The sequence below is a fragment of the Psittacula echo genome (genome assembly GCF_963264785.1).
Source record: "Psittacula echo genome assembly, chromosome: 6".
Lineage (NCBI taxonomy): Eukaryota > Metazoa > Chordata > Aves > Psittaciformes > Psittacidae > Psittacula > Psittacula echo.
Genome location: NC_137743.1, coordinates 29,771,170 through 29,792,560, shown reverse-complemented (window position 1 = coordinate 29,792,560; position 21,391 = coordinate 29,771,170). Strand labels below are relative to the sequence as shown.

At 39.9% G+C, this 21,391-nt stretch overlaps 1 protein-coding gene across 2 annotated transcripts in view; it reads left to right on the top strand.

Moving 5' to 3' along the window:
* Positions 1-20,286, top strand: part of MYLK (myosin light chain kinase) — a gene marked incomplete at its 5' end in the record, with an annotated part of 215,674 nt that extends 195,388 nt beyond the window's left edge. For both annotated transcript variants that reach the window (XM_080620716.1, XM_080620717.1), the window contains 6 exons: positions 3,936-4,059; positions 11,966-12,118; positions 13,901-14,024; positions 15,236-15,365; positions 16,273-16,392; positions 18,206-20,286. In XM_080620716.1, the coding sequence (XP_080476842.1) occupies positions 3,936-4,059; positions 11,966-12,118; positions 13,901-14,024; positions 15,236-15,365; positions 16,273-16,392; positions 18,206-18,453 (899 nt within the window). In that variant the 3' untranslated portion in view covers positions 18,454-20,286. The remainder of the gene's footprint in view (positions 1-3,935; positions 4,060-11,965; positions 12,119-13,900; positions 14,025-15,235; positions 15,366-16,272; positions 16,393-18,205) is intronic.
* Between the last annotated feature and the right edge of the window lie 1,105 nt (positions 20,287-21,391).

The following is a 21,391-nucleotide window of genomic DNA, read 5'->3' as shown; positions in this document are numbered from 1 at the left end:
GTGTTTATTTCATTCATTAAAAAGAGAAAACCAACAAAACAGAGATATTGTTGCCATTTATGTTCCTTCACCAGCATGGAACCAATAGTTTTCTGGGAGCATGAACTGGATTTTGTTCTTGTTGAGGAAATAGATGAAGTGTTAAGTAAGTTCCAGTGCTGCACTTTTTTTATCAGAGGTGTGTGAAAGATTTCATCCCATGATGTCCCATATATGTATTTACTGCTGAACTTAGTGGATTTCAACAAGAGATACAACGTAACCACAGAATGGCCTTTTTACAGGAATTTTTTCAACTACCTTTTCAACTTCAAACCACAGTTCAACCCACAGTTAGCAAAAGGAAGATCCTATTTTCAGTAGCCTGTTAATTTCCATTTTCGATTTTTCTGTTAATCTTGTGGCATCACTGGGTATTGCATGGCTGACACTAGCTGCTGAGCTGCTGCAGTCATGACATGTAGTAAATCTCTAACCTATAAATAGCTCTTCTTGATGTAGAAGGATGAAAGCTATGGGCACTGCCACAGATTTTGATCTTACTATAATTTACATTCATTTGGCTTAATATGTTGATAATTCTTGCAAAGTTAAATTATAGGCATTTGCTGTTTCTTTCATCAGCCTGCCATTCTGGATAACTTGGTGCGTGTGGCATTTCTGTAGGAAGAGAAGGTGTCCTCCCATTCCATGCCCATAAAGCAAAAGCACTGTGTTAATCATGAAGATGTTTGTAACAGTTCAGATTTTTTCCAAAAGTAGAAAACAATTTCTACTCTTTAATTTACTTGCAAAAATTGACAAAACACTTCTCACAAAGTACCCTCTTCTTGCCAGTTGTCTTATGTAGTGCACTGAGGGCGCATTCCTCCACTTGTGTTCCTTCAGCCTTTCTGATTTTGAAATTAGCAGTCAAATTCACTTTGGCTTTGGTTTCAGACCCTCAGAGTATGGAGCTGACCCTGACTGAGCAGAAACTGCTCAACCAATGGACTGCTGAAGGGAACAGTGTCTGATTTTGCACTTCACTTCTGAGATTTACTTTTTTGTAACTAGTGCAAATTAATGCCTCTAAATATTCAGTGTTTTGATCAGTTTTAAAGGAATTAGAGTCAGCTCCTTCTGCAGTCATCTCCTGCAGCTAATTAGTTCTCTTGAACTGTCAGGAAATACCAAAGCTGCAGAGGGATATTTTCCTGACCTTTTTTGGTGTGCTGAGGAACACATGCAGAAAATTGTTTAAGATAAACTTCTTGAGGAGAAAAGGGAATGGGTTTTGAGTACTATAAAGATTTTTTTTAATCAGTTGATTATACACAGTTTCAGCACCCCTTTCCAGCTAGCTTGTCAGCTTTCTATCTGAACTAAGGGATATCCAAACAGAGATCTTACTTGTATACCAGCTTCTAAACGGCTGAGTAAAGATTTGACGTATTATTGCATTGAAAAGGTCTATTATTTTATTTTTTCATTTATACACAGAAACACTGTATCAGTTGTTTCACGCTGTATGCTTGCACTCAAATGCCATGTTTTCAAAAAAAATATTTCTCTGACCTATGGGCAGCACATTTCATACACCAGCCTTTTGCATACACAGTGGCTCATGGTAGTTTACACAGTGCACGGAAAAGCTTCCAAACTTGGATGTAAAAATCTGAGCCTGAGATTTGGATGATCATGATGAAGCTTTCAGAAAATAGATTCTTTGTGACAAATTTCAATAATTTTTCATAAGGTCAGTTGGGAAAAAATGTAGGTGTTGACCTAAAAAGAAGGCAAATGGGAAGATGGGATCTCAGGCTTCCCGTCTGTGCTTGGAAAAGGAAGGGTGATCTCTCACTTCTTACTTACATACACACTGTGGAGAAGACATTGCTCTTGTCTTAGGCTAAGTCAGTTTAGACTGGATATTAGGAAAAGGATCTTATTTTTGGGTGGGGGGGTAACAAAATTCTAGTTACGTGAATGTAAGGATATTGTGGAACAGCTCTTGAATGCGCTTTTTAAAGGCTAGTCAGACATCTGGCAGGAAGGACTTGATGTTGGTGAACTTGCATGGGATGGCCCAGGGGTTTCCTGGGACTGATCCCTGGCTTTCTTATGTCTGTGTCTCTAGAAATGGGTACTTTCTGCATGGAGAGGTCTCTGAAAGCAGGGATAATGTGTGAAAATGAGGTTTCTACATTTAATTTACTATCACCATACCTGAGAAGAGCAAGGATTTCACAGCATTTAAAATGTGAAACTGGCACGACTGTGAGTGAATTACCATTGTAGTGGTTTAAAGTTGTCTCAAGCATGCTGTTCAATTATTAGGCAAGTTATTAATCTCACATAACCTTCAATTTTCATCTGGTAAGATGGAGATTTACATACCTTGAAAGAGTACTAACTTGGGCATATGGTTACTTCTTATGAAAGGGCTGAACAGCTTTCAATGTTTCAGTGGAGGTAACTGTAGATGTGGAGTCAGTACTGGGATCAGCATTTATGTTGCAAAACTTGGGAGAGCAAGAGCTGGTAAATAAAAATATTCTGCAAAGCTCCAGTGTTGTGGACAAGTAGCTTCTATTGTAGTCTTCTCAAAACTTTGATCTGCTGGGTTTTGAGGTCTTTTTAAGCTTTTCTTTTGATTATAGAGTTTGAAATTTCTGTACTTGTGGTAACCTTAACAAAAGCAGGATTGGAATCTGTTACATCTGTTATTCTTCCCATTCAGATCTGTTTTTGTTAGATTATAATCTCTTAGGGAAAGGGATGATTTCTCACAATGTGATTCTACTGTGCCTAATCTGGATGCAACTCTTGCACAAAAGATAAACATAATGCAATTGATAATTGCATCATCTAAATAATTTCTATCTAAATGACTTGTGTTTCGCACTATGACTACAAGTTAGACATATCATTCATAGTTGCACACTGGCAGCCTAAACTGGCAATACTAGGTTATAAAGAGGTTATTCCACCTTCATCACTGCATTTTCCAGTAGAACAATAGTGGTGGGTCAACACAAGAAAGAGCGAGTTCATGTGTCCCATGACCTCATTCTTTCAGCTCGTATTACTAGCATTAGCTTCATGGTAGACCGTTTTAGAAGCATCCACATTGTGTTTAAGCAGAGCCAACTGTAGGACACCTGTACTACAGGCCAGCTGAATAGAAGTTTGGAGTGGCAGCTGATGACTAAGCAGTTGAGATACCCCTTCACCACTCTGGAGCTCCACCAGGCAAGCCTGGTGTTGAGAGCAGGCTCCAGCCCAGTTTTACTGACAAGGCAGTGATCTGACAGGTGTGTGTCGTCTGCTGCTTTTCTTGTTTCACCACTGACCTGTGCCACTTCCAATTTCAGAGACGTGCAACCCAGTATTGATTTTCCTTCCTGTTTAAACTATAAAAAATGTGTTGGATTAAAATAGTTATTATTATAATTTTGTCACTACTGTTTCTCTTTACCACATGATCCTTAAGCTTTACCATGCAGATCCTTGAGCTTTGATAAATCTTAGATTATTTGTGAAAACTTCAGTTTCTTTCTAACACTGGAATCCTTAAGTCCTCGTGTGCAACTGCTAAAGTGATGAAGGGTCAAACACTTTTGTACTTCAGGACATACAAATCTGAATTAAACACTAGAAGTTCTCTTCTTTCTTAGACTTGGTCTTGTGGAAACTCCCTAAGTAGGAACCTTCTTATTATGTGCTTTGTACAGTGCTATGTAATAAGATAAATAATTCTTTATTGCTATACATGCACCAGCTAAGAAAATAGCAGTTCCAGCATGATTTATTTTTTCTGACAAGGATCTTTAACAAAGTCACAAATATGAAACCAAACTGGTTTTCATGTCACTGTGGAATAATTGTGGGGTTTTTCTATTTAAAGAAAAACTGTGTGTAGCAGTTAATGTTTTCTCTTGCATTCTTCACAGAAAATGCAGGTTCTCTGAAAGTTCTCTTTGGGACACCTGAGTTTGTGGCTCCAGAAGTTATAAACTATGAACCTATCGGATATGAAACGGATATGTGGAGTATAGGAGTTATCTGCTACATCTTGTGAGTATCTTTTCTATAAACACAAATCCTGACAGTGGCTGAACATACAAAATTTCCATCAACTTCTGAATTCTTCTCCAGTTTTCACACCTTTTGTATTATAATTAACAGCTCCAGCATGTTTAATAAAAATTCTCTGTTCTCTGAAGGGTGCAATTGGCAAACTGCAGAACCAGCAGTTCTGGAAATCCATTCATTTAGTGTTGTACATCTTACATCATGAACCAGCTATGCTTCGTCTCATTTGAAAAAAAAAATGTGAGAGTATTTTATGATTAATTTTAATTTTTTTTTCTTCACAGATGCTAAAGACAAATGTTTGGACATGATAATTTCCATTATTTTATTCCCAGTGTGAAATTTTTTGTGGAATGTTGGGGTTGTCTTATTCAGATTGTATCCCTTGTGGGACAGACTGAAGTATCCCAGCATTTCCTTCTCTGTTCACAGTGCATTTTAATTTATTACTAAAAACAAACCACAGGATTAATACAATTTATAAGCAGCATGGATTAAGATCATGGAAATATTTTAGAGGATGGCTAGTTGCAGCTCTTGCACCTGGCAGTACACAGTTGTTTGCCTCATCTTTACCCAGCTCTTCCATGATTCTGCTTGCCTTGTCAGTTCTCATACTCTTCTCATTTCCAAATTAAGAAACATAATTTTCTTTCTTGTCCTGTGCAAAAGCTAGTACATCAACTCCCAGCAAAGACTTTGAATGTTTCTGTTATCTTCTATTTCTTATGTGAAGTGTGCTATGCTCTTCAAGGTCACTTCACTCTGCCAGTTTATTTACAGGACCTTTATTTTCTATTCACTTCCAGCATTTTTTTCTAGATCTTGAAACCTCGTTTGGGTCACTCTGTAGTTTGAATAATGTAGGCCACACAGGCAGTGCTCAGATGGCAAATTCATTTCTTTCTGTAGCTTTTGAGGTCTCCTGAGTTGCAGAGCACTGAAGAGCAGCATGGAGATCCCAGACTGCCTGCACAGCAATGGAAAACCCAACAGTTACATCAATGCTGCATTGCCCCCTAGAGGCCTCTCACACGTTAAGGAATAAAACATTAACCACAGTGTTACACGCTCATTCGGGAGTTTAACGTCTTTTGCTGTCATTTGTCATCAAAGTATATGATAGTTTTTGTGCGTTCACAGTATAAGCAGTGACATGCCAGACAACCGAGGCAAAAATTGGTGGTAGCAGTTGCGTATGCTTCTAAGGTAGGCAACCAGGGTTGCTGCTCCATTACCGTATGTGCTGGAGAACCGTAACATCATCTCAGTAGACAAGGCAAAAGGAGCAGGTGAAACAGATGGAGAAAAGGTGAAATGTCTTGCCAAAGACCAGTCTGCCAGTGGTGGTGGAACTGCTTCCACCCAGCTTCTCTATGTCACCAGAAGCAAGATATTTGGATGCTGTAATGTTCAGCTGATGGGACTGAGGTGTTGTTACCTTTGATTCAGATGACCCAATATGCCTTGTGAAACATATTATGAAATTATTTGTTTGCTAAAGTGTCTTTAAGCTCATTTAACATCTAACGATTGGAAAGCTACATTACCCAAATGCAATGAAAAATTTATTTTTTATGCACTTTTTATGCATAGCTGTTGCCACAGTAATGATTAGTAGTAATCAGCTTTTGTCCTTCTTGCTGCAAGAATAAAGTAATAGAAGTTAGGGAAGACCTGTGAGTCATCACTTGGAATTTCCCTCTCCACCCCAGAGTGACAGGCTCCCAATCTGTCTTCACTTCCTTAAAGCTCAGCTATTTTTGTGGATTCACAACTATGAGCCATTATCCAAAATGGACCATCACATCATCCTTACAGAATGCAAATAAAAGTCATTGAGAACTGCATTTCTTTCTAGTTGTAGCTCTGCTTCCCTATTCTGAGTATATGCTCAGAACTGCCAAATCTCATGCACAAAGTGCAAGAGTCACTTATTTGGCATCTGTCTCACATACCATCACTGTGCTTGTAACTTAGCATTTGCACCCCCTCTCCCCTGACATGGTGAGGCCATGAAGGAAGAGGCAAGCACTGCAGCAGCACTGGGCTTAAATGCAGGTCTACTGCATGCAGCTGATGACCAAAAGCTGTTGTGTCCATCACGTCCTAAGAGAAGCAGCAGGGAGCATGCTTCACATGACTTGACATATGTTATCTTTCAAGGTAGGATTCTAGAGTGCTGAGAGACCTGTAACCCGCCTAGAAAGACAGTGTGTTTCCATTATGTCCTGTAAAACAATGAATACAAACGAGGTTTAACAAAGAGCTGCTGAAGAGATCTCTGTGTTTGAAGGGTTTTCCCTGTAGAAGAATAAATGGGTGGGATGTAATCTCAAGTAGGAAAGACGGTGACAGTACTCCTCCAAAACCCTGCAGCAAAACAGCCTTCTGCTGTGTAGGCACAAGTACAGATATTGCGCTCTCTGTTAGGATGCTGCATCTGTCTTCCTTATGGCATGACTGACTTAATTCCATACTACGGCTCATGGGTTCCCTTTCCACATTTCCAAGCTACACATTAAATCCTTTTCATCTTTCGGGACAACTGATTCTGTTGTGTCTCTTCATCAGTCTTTGTTCTTCCTTAAATTTCCCTATTTGTATTCTCCACCCCACGTTTTTTATCTTCCACTTTTATCTTGTTCTCTGTCCTGTTCTGCATCACAGTACTGTCCTAAATACTTAAGCTGATCTTTTGCCTTTGAAGTAACAGGCCACAAATATTATAGCTTGTATATATCATCTCCATTTATGTCTATTTCAGTGCTTCTTTTTGCATTCACAGTAATCTTTATCTAATGAAGATTAAAAGTCCTGGATTCTTTCCAGCTCTTTCTGTCTCATTTATTCATCTGGGCATTGCTGAATTTGGTTTTGGGGGTGGTTTTTTTTCTTATATTTCTAGTTCTTTTCTGATGATCCATTTGGATAGTCAGTGTTTCAAATATTTAGTAATCTGAAACAATTTCTAAGTTCTATTTTTATTTCATGCTAATTTTCAGTCTATGATTTCAGCCCTGCATGTATGTACATTGAAAGTGGATAACCCTTCTCCTTCTGTCACAGTAGAATCTGATCTGTTTCAGTGAGGATTTGACTGTGGCTGATTCAAACCTCTGCTTGATTTCCACTAGTTCTTCTTGCTTTATCAGTGCCAGGCAGTGTACATCTTTTCTGAGTAGTTGATCTCTGTCGATTAATATTTTATTACTATTCTGTATCTTAGGCTGGGTTTTAATATCACATTTGATCTTGCTGTGTACTCTTTTCCTTCAGCTCCTTCCTAATAACACACCCCCTGATTGTTCAAACATTCCCTTTCCTTTTTATCTATTGGGTTATTCATCAGGGCTGTTATTCCTCCTTTGTTTGGTAGTTTGGGTTGGTTGAAAGATCTTTCGGCATCATTCATCTTTTGAGTGTGCTGACTTGGGACTTTGATAAGGCAAGACACCCACGCTGCTGGCTTACACTTGGCTCAATGTCACATTAAAAATTTAAGCCTCATTAATATAAAGATGAGAGAGCACTCCTTGTTCTTTCAATAAAGCAAGTTAGGAGGGCTTTAATGTCATGACTATACTGCTTAACAGAAAATGAGTTATCTGTTCAGTGGCACTGGCAAATTGTGATTTCTCATTAATCCACTGGACACATAAAAAAAGGATGAGAACAGAGTCGCATCCCTTCCTCCAGCAATGAGCTGTGTTCTTTTACCTGGGTTCAGTGGCCTGTTTCTTCCCTGAGACAACCAGTGTGGGAGTCAGCCAGCCCTCAGCTAAGGAAAAGGTGGTTTTGTCCAGTGGATGCACGTCCCCCACAGAGTACCCTGAAACTATTTATTTGGGTTATTTCCCTTGTAAAGTACTGAAATCGCTACATAATCTCCAGGGTGCAGGCGTTATCATGTGCTTATTTGACATGACCTGCAGAGATTTATCAGAAGCAGACAGTACTCTTCATACTAAGATCTGTTACTTTTTTTCACTGCTAATGCAATGCAAATTTTCATCAACTCAAATCAGTTGGTGCTGCAAGCACTGCTTGCAGAGAAATGCTCAGTCTGACTTTTCTGGCTATGCAGCAAACTTGTCTTTCCTGGATTAGTGGCAGTCTTAATACAAAGATTTCCAAGTGTTTGTTACACAGGCAATGACACCAGCAACCACACTGAACCCTTCTGAACTTAACATTTCTAAATCTGCACTCAGAGCTTTGTTAAAACAGACCAATAAATGGTCTAGGAGCTTCTACAGGGTAAAATAACTTCTTTATTTAGAAGTGGAAACTGTGTAAGATTTTCTAAACAAATGGTTCTTAACATGCCAGGAAGATGCCTGCTTAAGTAGCTGGAAAAATGTTTTCAGTAAGCAACTTGCTGCTTGTCTAAGAGTAACTTTGCAATGTAAGCTCAATACTAATTTTCTGTAGCAGTAGCTCATCTTTATCGCTTAGCTTCAGCATTCCAAAAAGAAATTGTTTCCATAATCTGTCAAAAGAGTTTCTGGGCCATTATTACTTTAAATGGCTAGTAAGAAAAGAACAAACAAGACTCAAGTCTGTGAAATTCATGCTAAATATACGGATTTATGGTTATAATCCACAAAAGTTGCTGGATCTTGTTTTTTTTTGACTACAGACAAAGATGTAGTTCTCCAAGTATTTCCATGACAAGGCAACTGATTCACAGTGTGGAACTGTGGTAGAGAGAGAAAATTATTTCAGCCTTACACATTTGCAACAGCATATTCAGAAATATGAAAATAGGTTCATTGAAGCATTTGAATGGGTACAGTTACACCAGTGTTTGCAAACAACAGAGTGGAGGCTTAACTGATACTCACCTGGTGATTTACCAAATGCATGGGATGGGTCAACCCCATCAATGGGTATTTAAGATTTTAGCAAAGAATTCTGTCATGCAATTTATTTTTTTTTTTTAAAGGCAGCTAAAACAACCACAGTTATTTGTTTGTTTTCTTCTCTAATCTCTTTTTATTTACCCTCATCCCTCAAAAGCTGTATCTCTTTGCCCAGGAAGCTGGATGTCTTTTTAAGCACTGCATCTTCTGGCAGTGTGGAGCAGTGGTATTTCCACAAGAAGCAATGTTTCTGTACCTGTAGCAGTCTTTTTAGCATGGAAATGGTCTCTCAACACTGCAGCTTCAATCTCTGGAAATAGGCCAAAATGTATCTAATGTAGCACATGAGCTGCACAATGCTATTTGTGCTAATACTATGTAGAGATTGCCCTTGCCGTACTTCGATCAAGTATTGGAGGGAAATGGGATTGGTTTTGTTCTGGCTACCCAAGTGTGTTCTCTGGAAGCTTAACTGGATGAAGCGAAGACGTGCATCTCCTATATTGAGAGTGAACTAAAGAAATACTTTCACATACCCTCCATTGTATACGCTAAAAGCAGCTGCTGAATTGCCTGAGAGATTATCATACTTACTTAGATAGTCATAAATGAGACACTTAGCAATCAGTATTTGGAACCCAGACAGAACTCTAAAACTTCACACTGCAGTGTGGATGAGATTTTTTTCACTTTCTGAAACATTATAGAGAATGATGACATTGTCATAAATAGGAAAACCTTAAATATCTGAGTAGGGATAGGTTTAAGGCCTTGAAGGAGTACTTTGCAGATTCCAGAACAGAGATTTTGCTTTAATGATTCACCTGGCCATGACAGCTGATGTGCATGAGGGCAGAGCAGAGTCTCTCTGTGCTGTAGCTATGGCAGCTTTCCAGCACTATCAGGCATAAACCTTGTCTCTTCCAGTAAAGTAAGTGTCAAAGAGAACAATCATGGTAAAGTTGGTTTATGTGCACATTTTTTGTTACGTTAATCTTTCAGCTTTCTGTAATTTGCCCCTAATACATGTTCATAAATGCCACCTTACACATTTATAAAGTCGTGTTTTCCTGTTGCATTTGAATTCATCCCATATAATGGAAAGTAAGACAGCAAATACTTTCTGTTCTGATTTACCTTTTTCTGACTGAGAAGAAACAAACCTTTTATCATCATCTCATGTATTATTACTATCAAGTTTCTGAAGCATACACTAATATTCTAGACTGCTGTACTGCCCACAACTCCAGAAATGGTAAAAGATTTAGTATCTGCCTTGTCTGAGGCTTCAAAAAGTGTCTGTTTCTGCTTTGCTTATAGGAATAAAATCCTTAGGAACAAATTCCAAATCAGATTTTGAATGTAATTAGTAACAAAAGACTAGCAGAATAGTTTTTGGGGAGGAGATTGTATTATTAATCTAGTAGCCCACTTTGATATTAATATCTTTTTCTACCAGTCTGTTCTGTGATATTCAGTAGCACCATGATATTCATATATTATTTTGTCCATATACTATTTACAGAACCCTAATAAGTTCCACTTACTTTTCTGTTTTGTTTTTTTTAAGGTACTACTGTTGAACTGTAACTGGTTGTTTTAACTGGTTAATATGATTGTACAGAGAAAGCAAATAAACTTTGTAAAATTTCATGAAAAATAGGTTATTATGGAAATCGCATGTCAGGAAGAAGACCTGAAAACCTAATTTGTAGTTCTAAGGAATAAGCAATCTTTCACTTTAAAGTTTTTATTGAAAGGATGATATATAAAGAAATCAAAAGTATCTGGATGCAGAAAGGCACAGTGTCATAAAGGACAGACCATGACTGGAGAAAAATACTCTCCAAAAATGACACCATGATGTTCTGAAATTGCCTTTCAGTGGCAATTTATCAGTTATGTTGAGTAAAAAGCCTTGGAAGCTCAACTTAGGTTATAAGAGAGTATTATTTCCATTTCATGCATCATCATGACAGATTGAGAACATAAAGATCAAATTACTTTTGGATGCATTTGCATAACTCTACAGCCTGCAGTGATGTAGCACTGGTTTATCTGCCTAGATAATTCAAGGTGGTTTTCTTTACAAAATATCCCATGGATTTCATAGAATCATAGAATAGTTAGGGTTGGAAAGGACCTTAAGATCATCTAGTTCCAACCCCCCTGCCATGGGCAGGGACACCTCACACTAAACCATGTCACCCAAGGCCTCATCCAACCTGGCCTTGAACACCGCCAAGGATGGAGCATTCACAACTTCCTTGGGCAACCCATTCCAGTGCCTCACCACCCAAACAGTAAAGAATTTCTTCCTTATATCCAATCTAAACTTCCCCTATTTAAGTTTGAACCCGTTACCCCTTGTCCTGTCGCTACAGTCCCTAATGAACAGTCCCTCCCCAGCATCCTTATAGCCCCCCTTCAGATACTGGAAGGCTGCTATGAGGTCTCCATGCAGCCTTCTCTTCTCCAGGCTGAACAGCCCCAACTTTCTCAGCCTGTCATGATTTCATGATTTCATTATGCATCTTTCATCTTGGGCTCTCTCGGCAGGAATAAATGGAATAAAATGTACAAAAGAACTGGGTTTGACAGTAAAGGCAGCAAAGTCATTCCGAAAGCACCAGGAAAAAAAAAAAAAAAAAAGAAAAAAGAGCTATTCAGCTGAATTTGGTGTGAAAATTGCAGTATTAGTTATGCAGAACTAGACAAATCATTTAACAAATTAGTAGGCTCAACTCCCACATAAGTCTAGCTCTCACCTAGAAAATGTCTTCTGAAAAAACAAAGAAACAGAAAAAGTTTTCTTTCAGTTTTGCAGTCAAAACTCTAGTTTCCTTCCCATAAGACTGTCTGGAGTTAGCTTTGAGTCCTTTTTGTTTGTTTTTTTTTTAAAGGAATCTTTCACTGATAAAGATCTGCAGAGCAGCAGAGATGTCACGCACAATCCTAATTTGCTCCTCTGATAACTTGCAAATTTACATTGTTTGTTTTCTGTCTGTCTATTCTGTCCCCAGGGTCAGTGGACTCTCTCCTTTCATGGGAGACAACGACAACGAAACCCTAGCCAATGTTACCTCAGCAACGTGGGACTTTGATGATGAGGCTTTTGATGAAATCTCTGATGATGCCAAAGACTTTATCAGCAATCTACTAAAGAAAGATATGAAGTAAAGCTGTTGGACTTGATACACTTTCTATGTTTGCATTTAGTGGAACTTGCCATTCTTGTTTCCCCACTGTGAATCTCCACGTTGATGCAGGCACCTCTGGCAATACTTTATAAGGAGCTCTGTGTGCCCGTCTGTCTCTGTGTGCAGCTCTTGTTTACGTTACATGCAGGGTGCAGGGTCTCAGTGCAACACCTTCTTTTAACCGCCTGCTCATTCTGCTTTTCCCTTCCCTTGAGCAAGATGCACACTGAGGTTTTGTGTGGCTACTGTGATCTTCACTGTTGTGTGACACAGATTCCTGCATGACATATCTTGGTCTGAATGGGTTGCAATTTTACCAGATTTATTTCCATGTGTGGCTTTTAAGTGCAGTCCCTGTGAGTAGGCAGCTTTCCTACAAATCTAGTAATTGGGCAAGAAAAAAAAAAAAAAATCAGAGTCGGAAGCCCTCTTTACAGCAGAATTTGAACAAAGAAGGAAAGAATACATAGAATCATAGAATAGTTAGGGTTGGAAAGGACCTTAAGATCGTCTAGTTCCAATCCCCCTGCCACGGGCAGGGACACCTCACACTAAACCATGTCACCCAACGCTCTGTCCAACCTGGCCTTGAACACTGCCAGGGATGGAGCATTCACAGCTTCCTTGGGCAACCCATTCCAGTGCCTCACCACCCTCTCAGTAAAGAATTTCTTCCTTATATCCAATCTAAACTTCCCCTGTTTAAGTTTTAACCCATTACCCCTTGTCCTATCGCTACAGTCCCTAACGAAGAGTCCCTCCCCAGCATCCTTATAGCCCCCCTTCAGATACTGGAAGGCTGCTATGAGATCTCCACGCAGCCTTCTCTTCTCCAGGCTGAACAGCCCCAACTTTCTCAGCCTATCTTCATACAGGAGGTGCTCCAGTCCCCTGATCATCCTTGTGGCCCTCCTCTGGACTTGTTCCAACAGTTCCATGTCCTTTTTATGTTGAGGACACCAGAACTGCACACAATACTCCAAGTGAGGTCTCAGGAGAGCAGAGTGGAGGGGCAGGATCACCTCCTTTGACCTGCTGGTCACGCTCCTTTTGATGCAGCCCAGGATACGGTTGGCTTTCTGGGCTGCGAGTGCACACTGAAGCCGGCTCATGTTCATTTTCTCATTGACCAAAACCCCCAAGTCCTTCTCTGCAGGGCTGCTCTGAATCTCCTCTCTGCCCAGCCTGTAGCTGTGCCTGGGATTGCTCCGACAAACATACTTTTTCCAACAAGTTTGCAATCAGATGGTTGGAGAACAGAGGATTATTTATCTGTGTACCATGAACAAAGTGAAAAACAGGCGTGGCTTGAGTAGAGATTTGGACATTACTGTTTTGTTAAATGTTCAGGGCTGCAAGGAAGGAGGGTATCAAGTGATGGGAAAGGGGAAATATCTGTAAGTAAAGGAGAGGAGATCTGGGACAGGGTTCTGCCAGCACGAGGCAGCTGAATCATTACCACTGTGGCTCTGCTGAATGTGTTCCATGCCTAAAACATATGGCTTTTCATGCTTTGTTTTATAATGTTTTATTAACACTTAAAAATGCACAGTTTTCTCTCAGAAAAATGTACAGAAATTGTGGAAGAGAGTTTAAGAAATAAGCATGGCTGGGAAAACAGTGCCACCTGATCTATGTTGCTAAATGTAGGAAACAGAAAAATTAGCTTTTGTAAAAGAGAGAGCAAAATAAAGTTATAGCAGGTAGGTTCAGCTGTGGTTAATGGCAACACTGACCAGTCTTTTTATATAAAAACAGGAGTCGCTTAAATTGTACTCAATGTCTTCAGCACCCTTGGCTGCAAAAAGACACCAAAACCATGGAAGCCAAAAAACTTTCCAAAGATAGGATGAAGAAATATATGGCCAGAAGAAAATGGCAGGTAATGAAGAGGACATAGAATTGGGCTAGTTATCCTAATAAGTCTCTTTATTTCTAATGTTTATAATTCCAAGAAACATGTCATGCCAGGTGGTTTCTGTTGCTGGTGAAAACTCAAGAGTATGAATGCAGTAAAGCAGGTTTGGTTGCTACAGGCGAGCAGTAGGAGGGTGCATGGCTGCATATATATAACACCTGATGATTCCATTTTGGGCTACTAAAAGGCATCTGAGTTGAAGTATAGTTTTACCTGTTCTTCTTGGGGTCTGGCCATCTCTTCTCCCTGCCCTCTTCATGCCACTGAGGGCTGGGGGATTAAATTATCCTTAACAAACCTGAACAGCTAGGGAAAAGCTTATCCACCTGGCCTCTTTAAAGCTACCTCATTCTGTGGTAGTTTCATTCTCCTAAGCCAGTAGTTCTGTCCTGTTGGAGCAGCAAGTTTCTCATGGATTTGGTCAAATTGGTTTAATATTTTTCTTTGACGTATTTGGTCTTCATATCTTCTTTTTTCTTAATGCTGCAACTGTTGTAGCAGGTTCATCTGTGCCATTCTGATAGCTAGGGGAGTTGATGTATAAAATCCTGGATCCAGCCTTTTGAGTAGCCTACAAAACATTAAATTATGTAAATCTACCTTACATTTCCTCTTATATTCTACTGTACATGTTTCTTAGGAGCTCATACAAGCTGTACAAAAATACATGTGTCTCTACTAGAGTCAATGTAGTGCAAACATATTTTAGTATACTGGTGGCTGATTCTCGAGCCTGTCAGAGGTCTGCTTCCATCATGCAGATGGTACTTTCTCATTCATTTTATATTAGCTGGTTATTCATCCTTGATGAAACTCAGTCCAGCCCATATGGCTGTCAAGAGAGCTGTCCGCCACCAGAGTAAAGTTCCAGTTAAACAGGACACAGCTTTTTTGCTGGCCCTCCTCTTGCACAGTGCGTTTTATCTGCAGCTAGCAGAGACATTCATTTAGGTATGAGTTCATCAGAGGAAGTTTATATCTGCAACTAAATTTGGTAATTCAGACCAGCCTGCTCTGTCTCTCCTAAAACAACAGAGCTATATATAAGCAGTTTGTCCAACAATTCCAGCGAGGTTTGCAGAGATCCCCGATAATTTGTCCGAAGCACGATTGTTACAGAAAATCACATGCCTGTTGGATTGGATTGATCAGAAGCCTTTTATGTTATGTCTTAGAAAACAGGCCATGCTGTCCGAGCAATAGGAAGACTTTCATCCATGGCAATGATTTCTGGTATGAGTGGGAGGAAGGCCTCTGGGAGCTCGCCCACCAGCCCTATAAATGCAGACAAAGTAGAGAATGAAGGTAAGGAATTTTGCTGCACCCTGTTTTTGCCTTTCTCTGAATCAGTCTTACTAAAACGTCTAGCAAAATGCTAGAGACCAATCAGCAAGTTAGTTATTTGTGCACGCTCTCTCTCGCTCTTTTTCTTTCTTCTTTTCCCCCACATTTTCTTTCTTTTTTTTTTTTTTTTTAAGAAATTATTAAAAAAATCATTGTTTTCATATTGTTCTGCTACTGAAAATGCCCCTGTATAAGTACAGGCAGTAAACTCTTGCCTTTTTAAAGCCAAAGAATTAAGGCAGATTTGTCAGCTGCACATTCTGTCAGTTTGGGAATGCATGTCTATATAAAGATTACAGTGATGTATTGCCTTCTCATGCAAGGGAGCAACCAATGAAGTATTAACACTTGCTGTAACCAAGACATGTACTTTGCATTAACCATGCTCCTCACACAGAGGCGTTTTAAGAAAAAACTCCAATGTGTCTACATTATTCCCTTAGGTCCCGATTTGAAATGTGGATTGGTGTTGCGCAACAGTCGGAGGTACAAATGTGTGACACTTCTGAAAATCAAGCAAGTCACTTTGACATACCCACATAGACTGCAGGCCCAACACAAGCTGAACTCGTTGCCCCTCTGACTAGCAAAAGTCCAGATTTGGTTACAAATTCAAGGAAAAAATAAAGATGATTTGTAGCGTGGTGGCCTGCCTTTCAATTTCCTTCTATTTATGGCCTGGATCTTCATCCAGCTGCGGAAGACTGGCACAGAACTAAGCAGCTAATGCCTTCACTATCCCCTTAGCCTTACAGAATTAAGTAAAATAAAAGATGCTTTCATTACCAGCTGGTAATTAAAAATTAAAATGCATCTTTTTGAGAACATGCCCTGAAAAATCATTAACTATCTCTTCCCTCTTCTCCAGATGCTTTCCTTGAAGAAGTGGCTGAAGAAAAGCCTCATGTAAAGCCATATTTTACTAAAACAATCCTTGACATGGAGGTTGTGGAAGGAAGTGCTGCTAGATTTGACTGCAAAATTGAAGGTACTTTGATTAGCATGTCTGTTTCTTTTTGTCCTTCCTTGCCAGCTTTCTGCATTGTGCTGCTGTTTAACTTTTTCAGGGTTTTTTCTATATGATTGTTGAGTTGGTGCCATTTTGCTTTTATCTGCATGTCATAGCATGAATGTGGTACAGTAACAGAAATTATTCAGAGCTGCAAGGGCTTGTTGTGTGCTTGCCACAGAACAGCGGACTCCAGAAGTCAACGTGTGAATCACGAATTCAGCATAGCAAGTAGGAACAGTAAGATGATTTTTAAGGGCAGAAACAATAAAACAAGATGCAATGTAGTACCATAAAATTGCAAAAATATATTCTTAGAGAATGCTAACCAGAAACCAAGAATAAGCAGGAAGTGACCTGTCTGAAATAACAGGCAAGTTTCAGGTGACATCAAGATAACTGTAAGCCATACAGACTTCGTACTACAGGCAAAGAGCTCCCTAACAGTGTATCTGCATGGGAAGGAACGACAGCATCATTGTGCTGGTTACAAAAGTAACATCTAGAAAATACTGTACTGTTGTTTGGCGTTTTTAACTTACAAGTTCAAGAAAGAAAACTCAGACTGGAATATGCAGGTAGGAAGAATAAGCTTATGAGAAGACAGTTAAGGAGCTTGGGCTTGGTCCATTGAGCAGTCTGAAGGCCAAAACTGCTAGCACTTCTCTTGCAATGCAATTGAAGCTGCTGTATGGATGCTGTATGGATGGAACTAGCAATTAGGAAGAGAAGAGCTGTTAAAAGAAAAAAAAAAGAATAGTCAGTACCATACTGCATGTGGTTTAGACAGTTTCTACTCCTAAAATGAGGTTCAGAAACTGCCTCACTGACCTTCTGCTGTTTGTTTCTGTGCCCCTAATGTCTTTCACTGCCTGTGTTTCCCACCTCACAGCGGAGATGTGAGGATGGATTATTGTTGCTGATGGATGCTCAGTGTGAAGGGTATGTGCCTAAGTACTGCATGGAATAAAATATATAGATGTACCACGCTGATGTTCCAAACTTTCCAGTGTATTGCTGTAATCTTCATGGTGTATTAGGGATTATTTCTGCTCTGTGGGAAGTCATCCTCCCATCACAGACTAGAACTTGGCGGAGGCAACAAGCCTTCAATTCGTTACAGCAGCCAAGAGTACTGTATAAGGGATTGTTCTCCAGCACGTATTGTACAGCCCTGCTATGGAGGCTTTGATTACAGCAAACCGTTTGCTTCGCAAAAGGTTCCAAAACTCCTGTTGAGCTGCATAATCAAAATGCTTTTCTTAGACTCCCTTGCTTATCCTGACAAACACAGACAGAAATGGGAGTGCCATGGTCACTGTACAGGACTGTAAGAGGAGGAAGACTCAGAATAGCCACAATAAAGCAACTCGAGAAGGATATTAAATTGTTGTCCAAAACAAATTACCCTTGAAATTCTAGACCTTGGTGTTGGGAACTGTGGTTTCCACAAAAGCTGCAATGTCAGGTAAGCCTCAAATATGCTGTCAGGAGTCCCTCACTGGCGGCTGTCCCAGACACACAAAAAGTTGTCTGCAGCCACTGCTAAGTAATGGAAAGATGAATCCAGTGAGTACCTCAGTGCTAGCTTTCCATTTTTTGCTTTTCAGAATAAAGTTGTTTCAGGTAAATGTGAAGTAAAATCACCACACATCGTCTACATTTATCTTAAATAGAATTCAATGAAGTATTTGTGTATAAGCATGTTGGCATGTCCACACACAGAACTTAAAGTAACAACCAATTACATCTCACTCATTGTAATTGCTGTTCTCTCTCTGCACTGCTGCAGGCTATCCTGACCCTGAGGTAATGTGGTACAAAGATGACCAGCCTGTCAAGGAATCCCGTCACTTCCAGATAGATTATGATGAGGATGGGAACTGTTCTTTGACTATTTCTGAAGTGTGTGGGGACGATGATGCCAAATACACCTGCAAAGCTGTCAACAGCCTTGGGGAAGCCACATGCACTGCAGAACTCCTCGTGGAAACAATGGCAAAAGAAGGAGAAGATGAAGATGAAGAGGAGGAAGAATGAAACAAGGCTCAAAGAAAAAAAATAATTGAATAAAATTATATTTAAAGACTATTCTTATAAGGCTCAGAAAAAAAGTTATCAAAAGCACCTTGTGTGATACATAGGTCTTTGGGGGGGTGTTTTTTCAGCATGATCAGTTGACACCTGTTTGCTTTCTCTATGGGCATTAATTCAAATCAGCAGGTGATTTAAAGTTGCTAGCATGATTGCATTTACATTAAGCAAGTCATCAGCTAAGTTGCCCAGTCGATTTTTAAATCAAATGTATGGAAAATAAGTCTACAGTTATACTCTGAACATCTTAAAGAGAAACAGCCTATTTACTGAGCTCACTGCTCTACGTCATCACTTTCCTCAGCCAAAACTGCAGCTAAGTTGGCTCCCCAAGATCTGCTTTACAAGGAATCATCTGCCAGACATACAGGGAATCTAACCAGTCCTAGGAAACAGGTTGCTCCCTGAGCAGTGTCTTCTGTAAGGAAAGGTCTGGCACAGCCTGCACAGCCATTTGTACATTGGTATGGTTCATTTCTCATTTGTTTCAAACAGAATTTCAGAGTTCTAACTTCAACCACATTTACTGCCCTTTCTCAGTGTGCTGTTAGTGCCACTGTAACACTGGCTGAAGTTAAACAGCCAGGTGGTCTCCTGAGACACTGCTGATCCTGCTTGTAACCAGCTGATCCCACTTTGTTGCCTTTCCCTCACAGAACCTGTCACTTCAGTGCAGTTACAGCTGCCTACTGAAGGAACAGACTGAAACCACAAAGACTGCAAATATTTCCTGTTGTTCTGGTCAGTCTAATCATGACTTATGATGCATACGTATGCTGCTGTGAAAAAAACAAGTTATTGCACAATGCGTGACTTTGATGTGCATGTGTGTGAATGGAATCCCAGGTTAGTTATAGTTTTACATGCATTTATTTGGCGATTGCAAAACAGATTTCAACTGATGATAAGCTGGAAACTCCCACAGACTTTTGGAGTAGCCAAAAAGATAGTAGCCTGGATTACAAACTCCTTTATATTTAGCAGTTTCCAAAGAATCTTAACCTATATAGGACCTATTCCTACTTTATGAGCTTGACTGTCTTGTTTTTGTCTTGAACCTGCACCAGTAAGGCTGCTGCATTTTTTCAAAACTGCAGAAAACCAAAACCAAATGGAAACACCCAACCCCCAGGGTTTTTCTCAGCAATGGTTAATGCACTCAGATTTAGTAACTTTGCTTTCCTTTCACAGTATTGGCACTTTTTAATTTTTTTTGTTGTTGTTCAGAGGTAATATCAGAGCCTGCAAAGTGATATGCATAATCCAAACCAGCGTGTCTTATATCTATGTATCAGTCCCAAAGTGATTTTTTTTCTTTTCCACTTTTTGTGTGTAAAGTGCAACCATTTGCATTTCCAAGGTTACCTCTTCTAAAAGAACCATTACCTTAACTCCTCACCAGTAAGTAGTCAGTGTACTTTCATACAGGTGTGTACAATATCAACCTTAGCTTGTTTGATATTACCTAGTTGTGTATGTTTCATATGATTTGCTCTTCTACATTCAAAGCTCAACTAATGTGGATGACACGGTGGGTTTTAACTGCTTTAATCCTTGTTGCTAAGTTCAGACTGCCAGCATGTCTTTTCTCTTCGACTGATGAAAATCTCGTTATACTAAACACAGTATTGCCACAACTCCTTATACAGAAAGGTTTTGAATCTGATTTAGAGCATACAGAGCTTTTCACATTTTGTTTTTTTTTTAATATTTTAGGCAACAATGGGCTGTATTTTGTACCTTAATAAAAATATGCTAATGTTCTCCCAGTTTGTTAAACCGTCAGAATTGCAAAGATAAGAACGCTACGGCTGTAGTTACTCACAGTTCCTAAATAAATAATACCACAAAGCATGCTCCTTGTATACTCTATTGCAGGCGTCACCATGTTCATGCTGGCTAAGCCTATCAGTACCCTTGGTCTTCTGTTCTGTCCTGAGAGCACCTTGGTGCACAAATGGACCTGGTGGTAACAGGGAAACCTTCTTGTTCTCGGTGGAGCTGCTGCGCTTTCCCTACCCTGATGGCACAGGCAAGCTATGTGCAGAGGCTGCTTGGCCCAAGTGCCATGAGGTCCAATCTGGTTGTAGGCGCTGGCACTGGTTGTAGCCATGTGCTCTGCCACACAGCTCCAGCCTCATCACATCCTTTGCAATGGACAAAAGTGTAAATGTGGATGGGGCATCATGACAGCTGTAGTTTTCTTTGACAGCTAAGAATTCTCTTAAGGTGGGGAAAGGTATAGTTAAAAAAGACTGTTAAGAGCAGAAGGGGAAAAAAATCAGTGAAGCCTTAATGTAGGTGCATACTTATACCAATGCTCCAAAAGACCATAGAAATGAAGACTTTACATAAATCCACTTGTGCTGCATTTATGTGGACTTCTACTGCACAGTCCAAGACACCATGGACCATGCAGGACCACACAGAAGTTCCCTAAAGCTAAGACTGTGAAATACCCTGCACGTAGGAACATGTTTCTTGAGCAAAATTTCAGCCCTTGAGACAGTCATCCTTGCAAGATGTGCCCTGTCCTGTGAATGTACCTACCCTTACCCACTGATTGCTGGTTTCTAGGCAGGTAGGGATGTGTGTAATGCAGCAAAAGATGCAGCTCTGAGGACTTGGTCTGTGGGCACATGTTCTGGGTATCATACCCCATAGACTCAGTATTGATGTTTCTGCACAGGTTTTCCCTTCCCTCCCTTCATTTACTAGTCTTTCCGTGTCCCACTGGCTATAAACTCCTGATTTTATTTTGTCCTCAAGGTATAATTACCTAACCAGCTCCCTGTTGCCTCCTATTTACATCCTTTCTAATCTGCAGGAAACTATGACCTGTACTTGAAAAATGTGATACGTATCTAATTCAACTCTGAGCAAT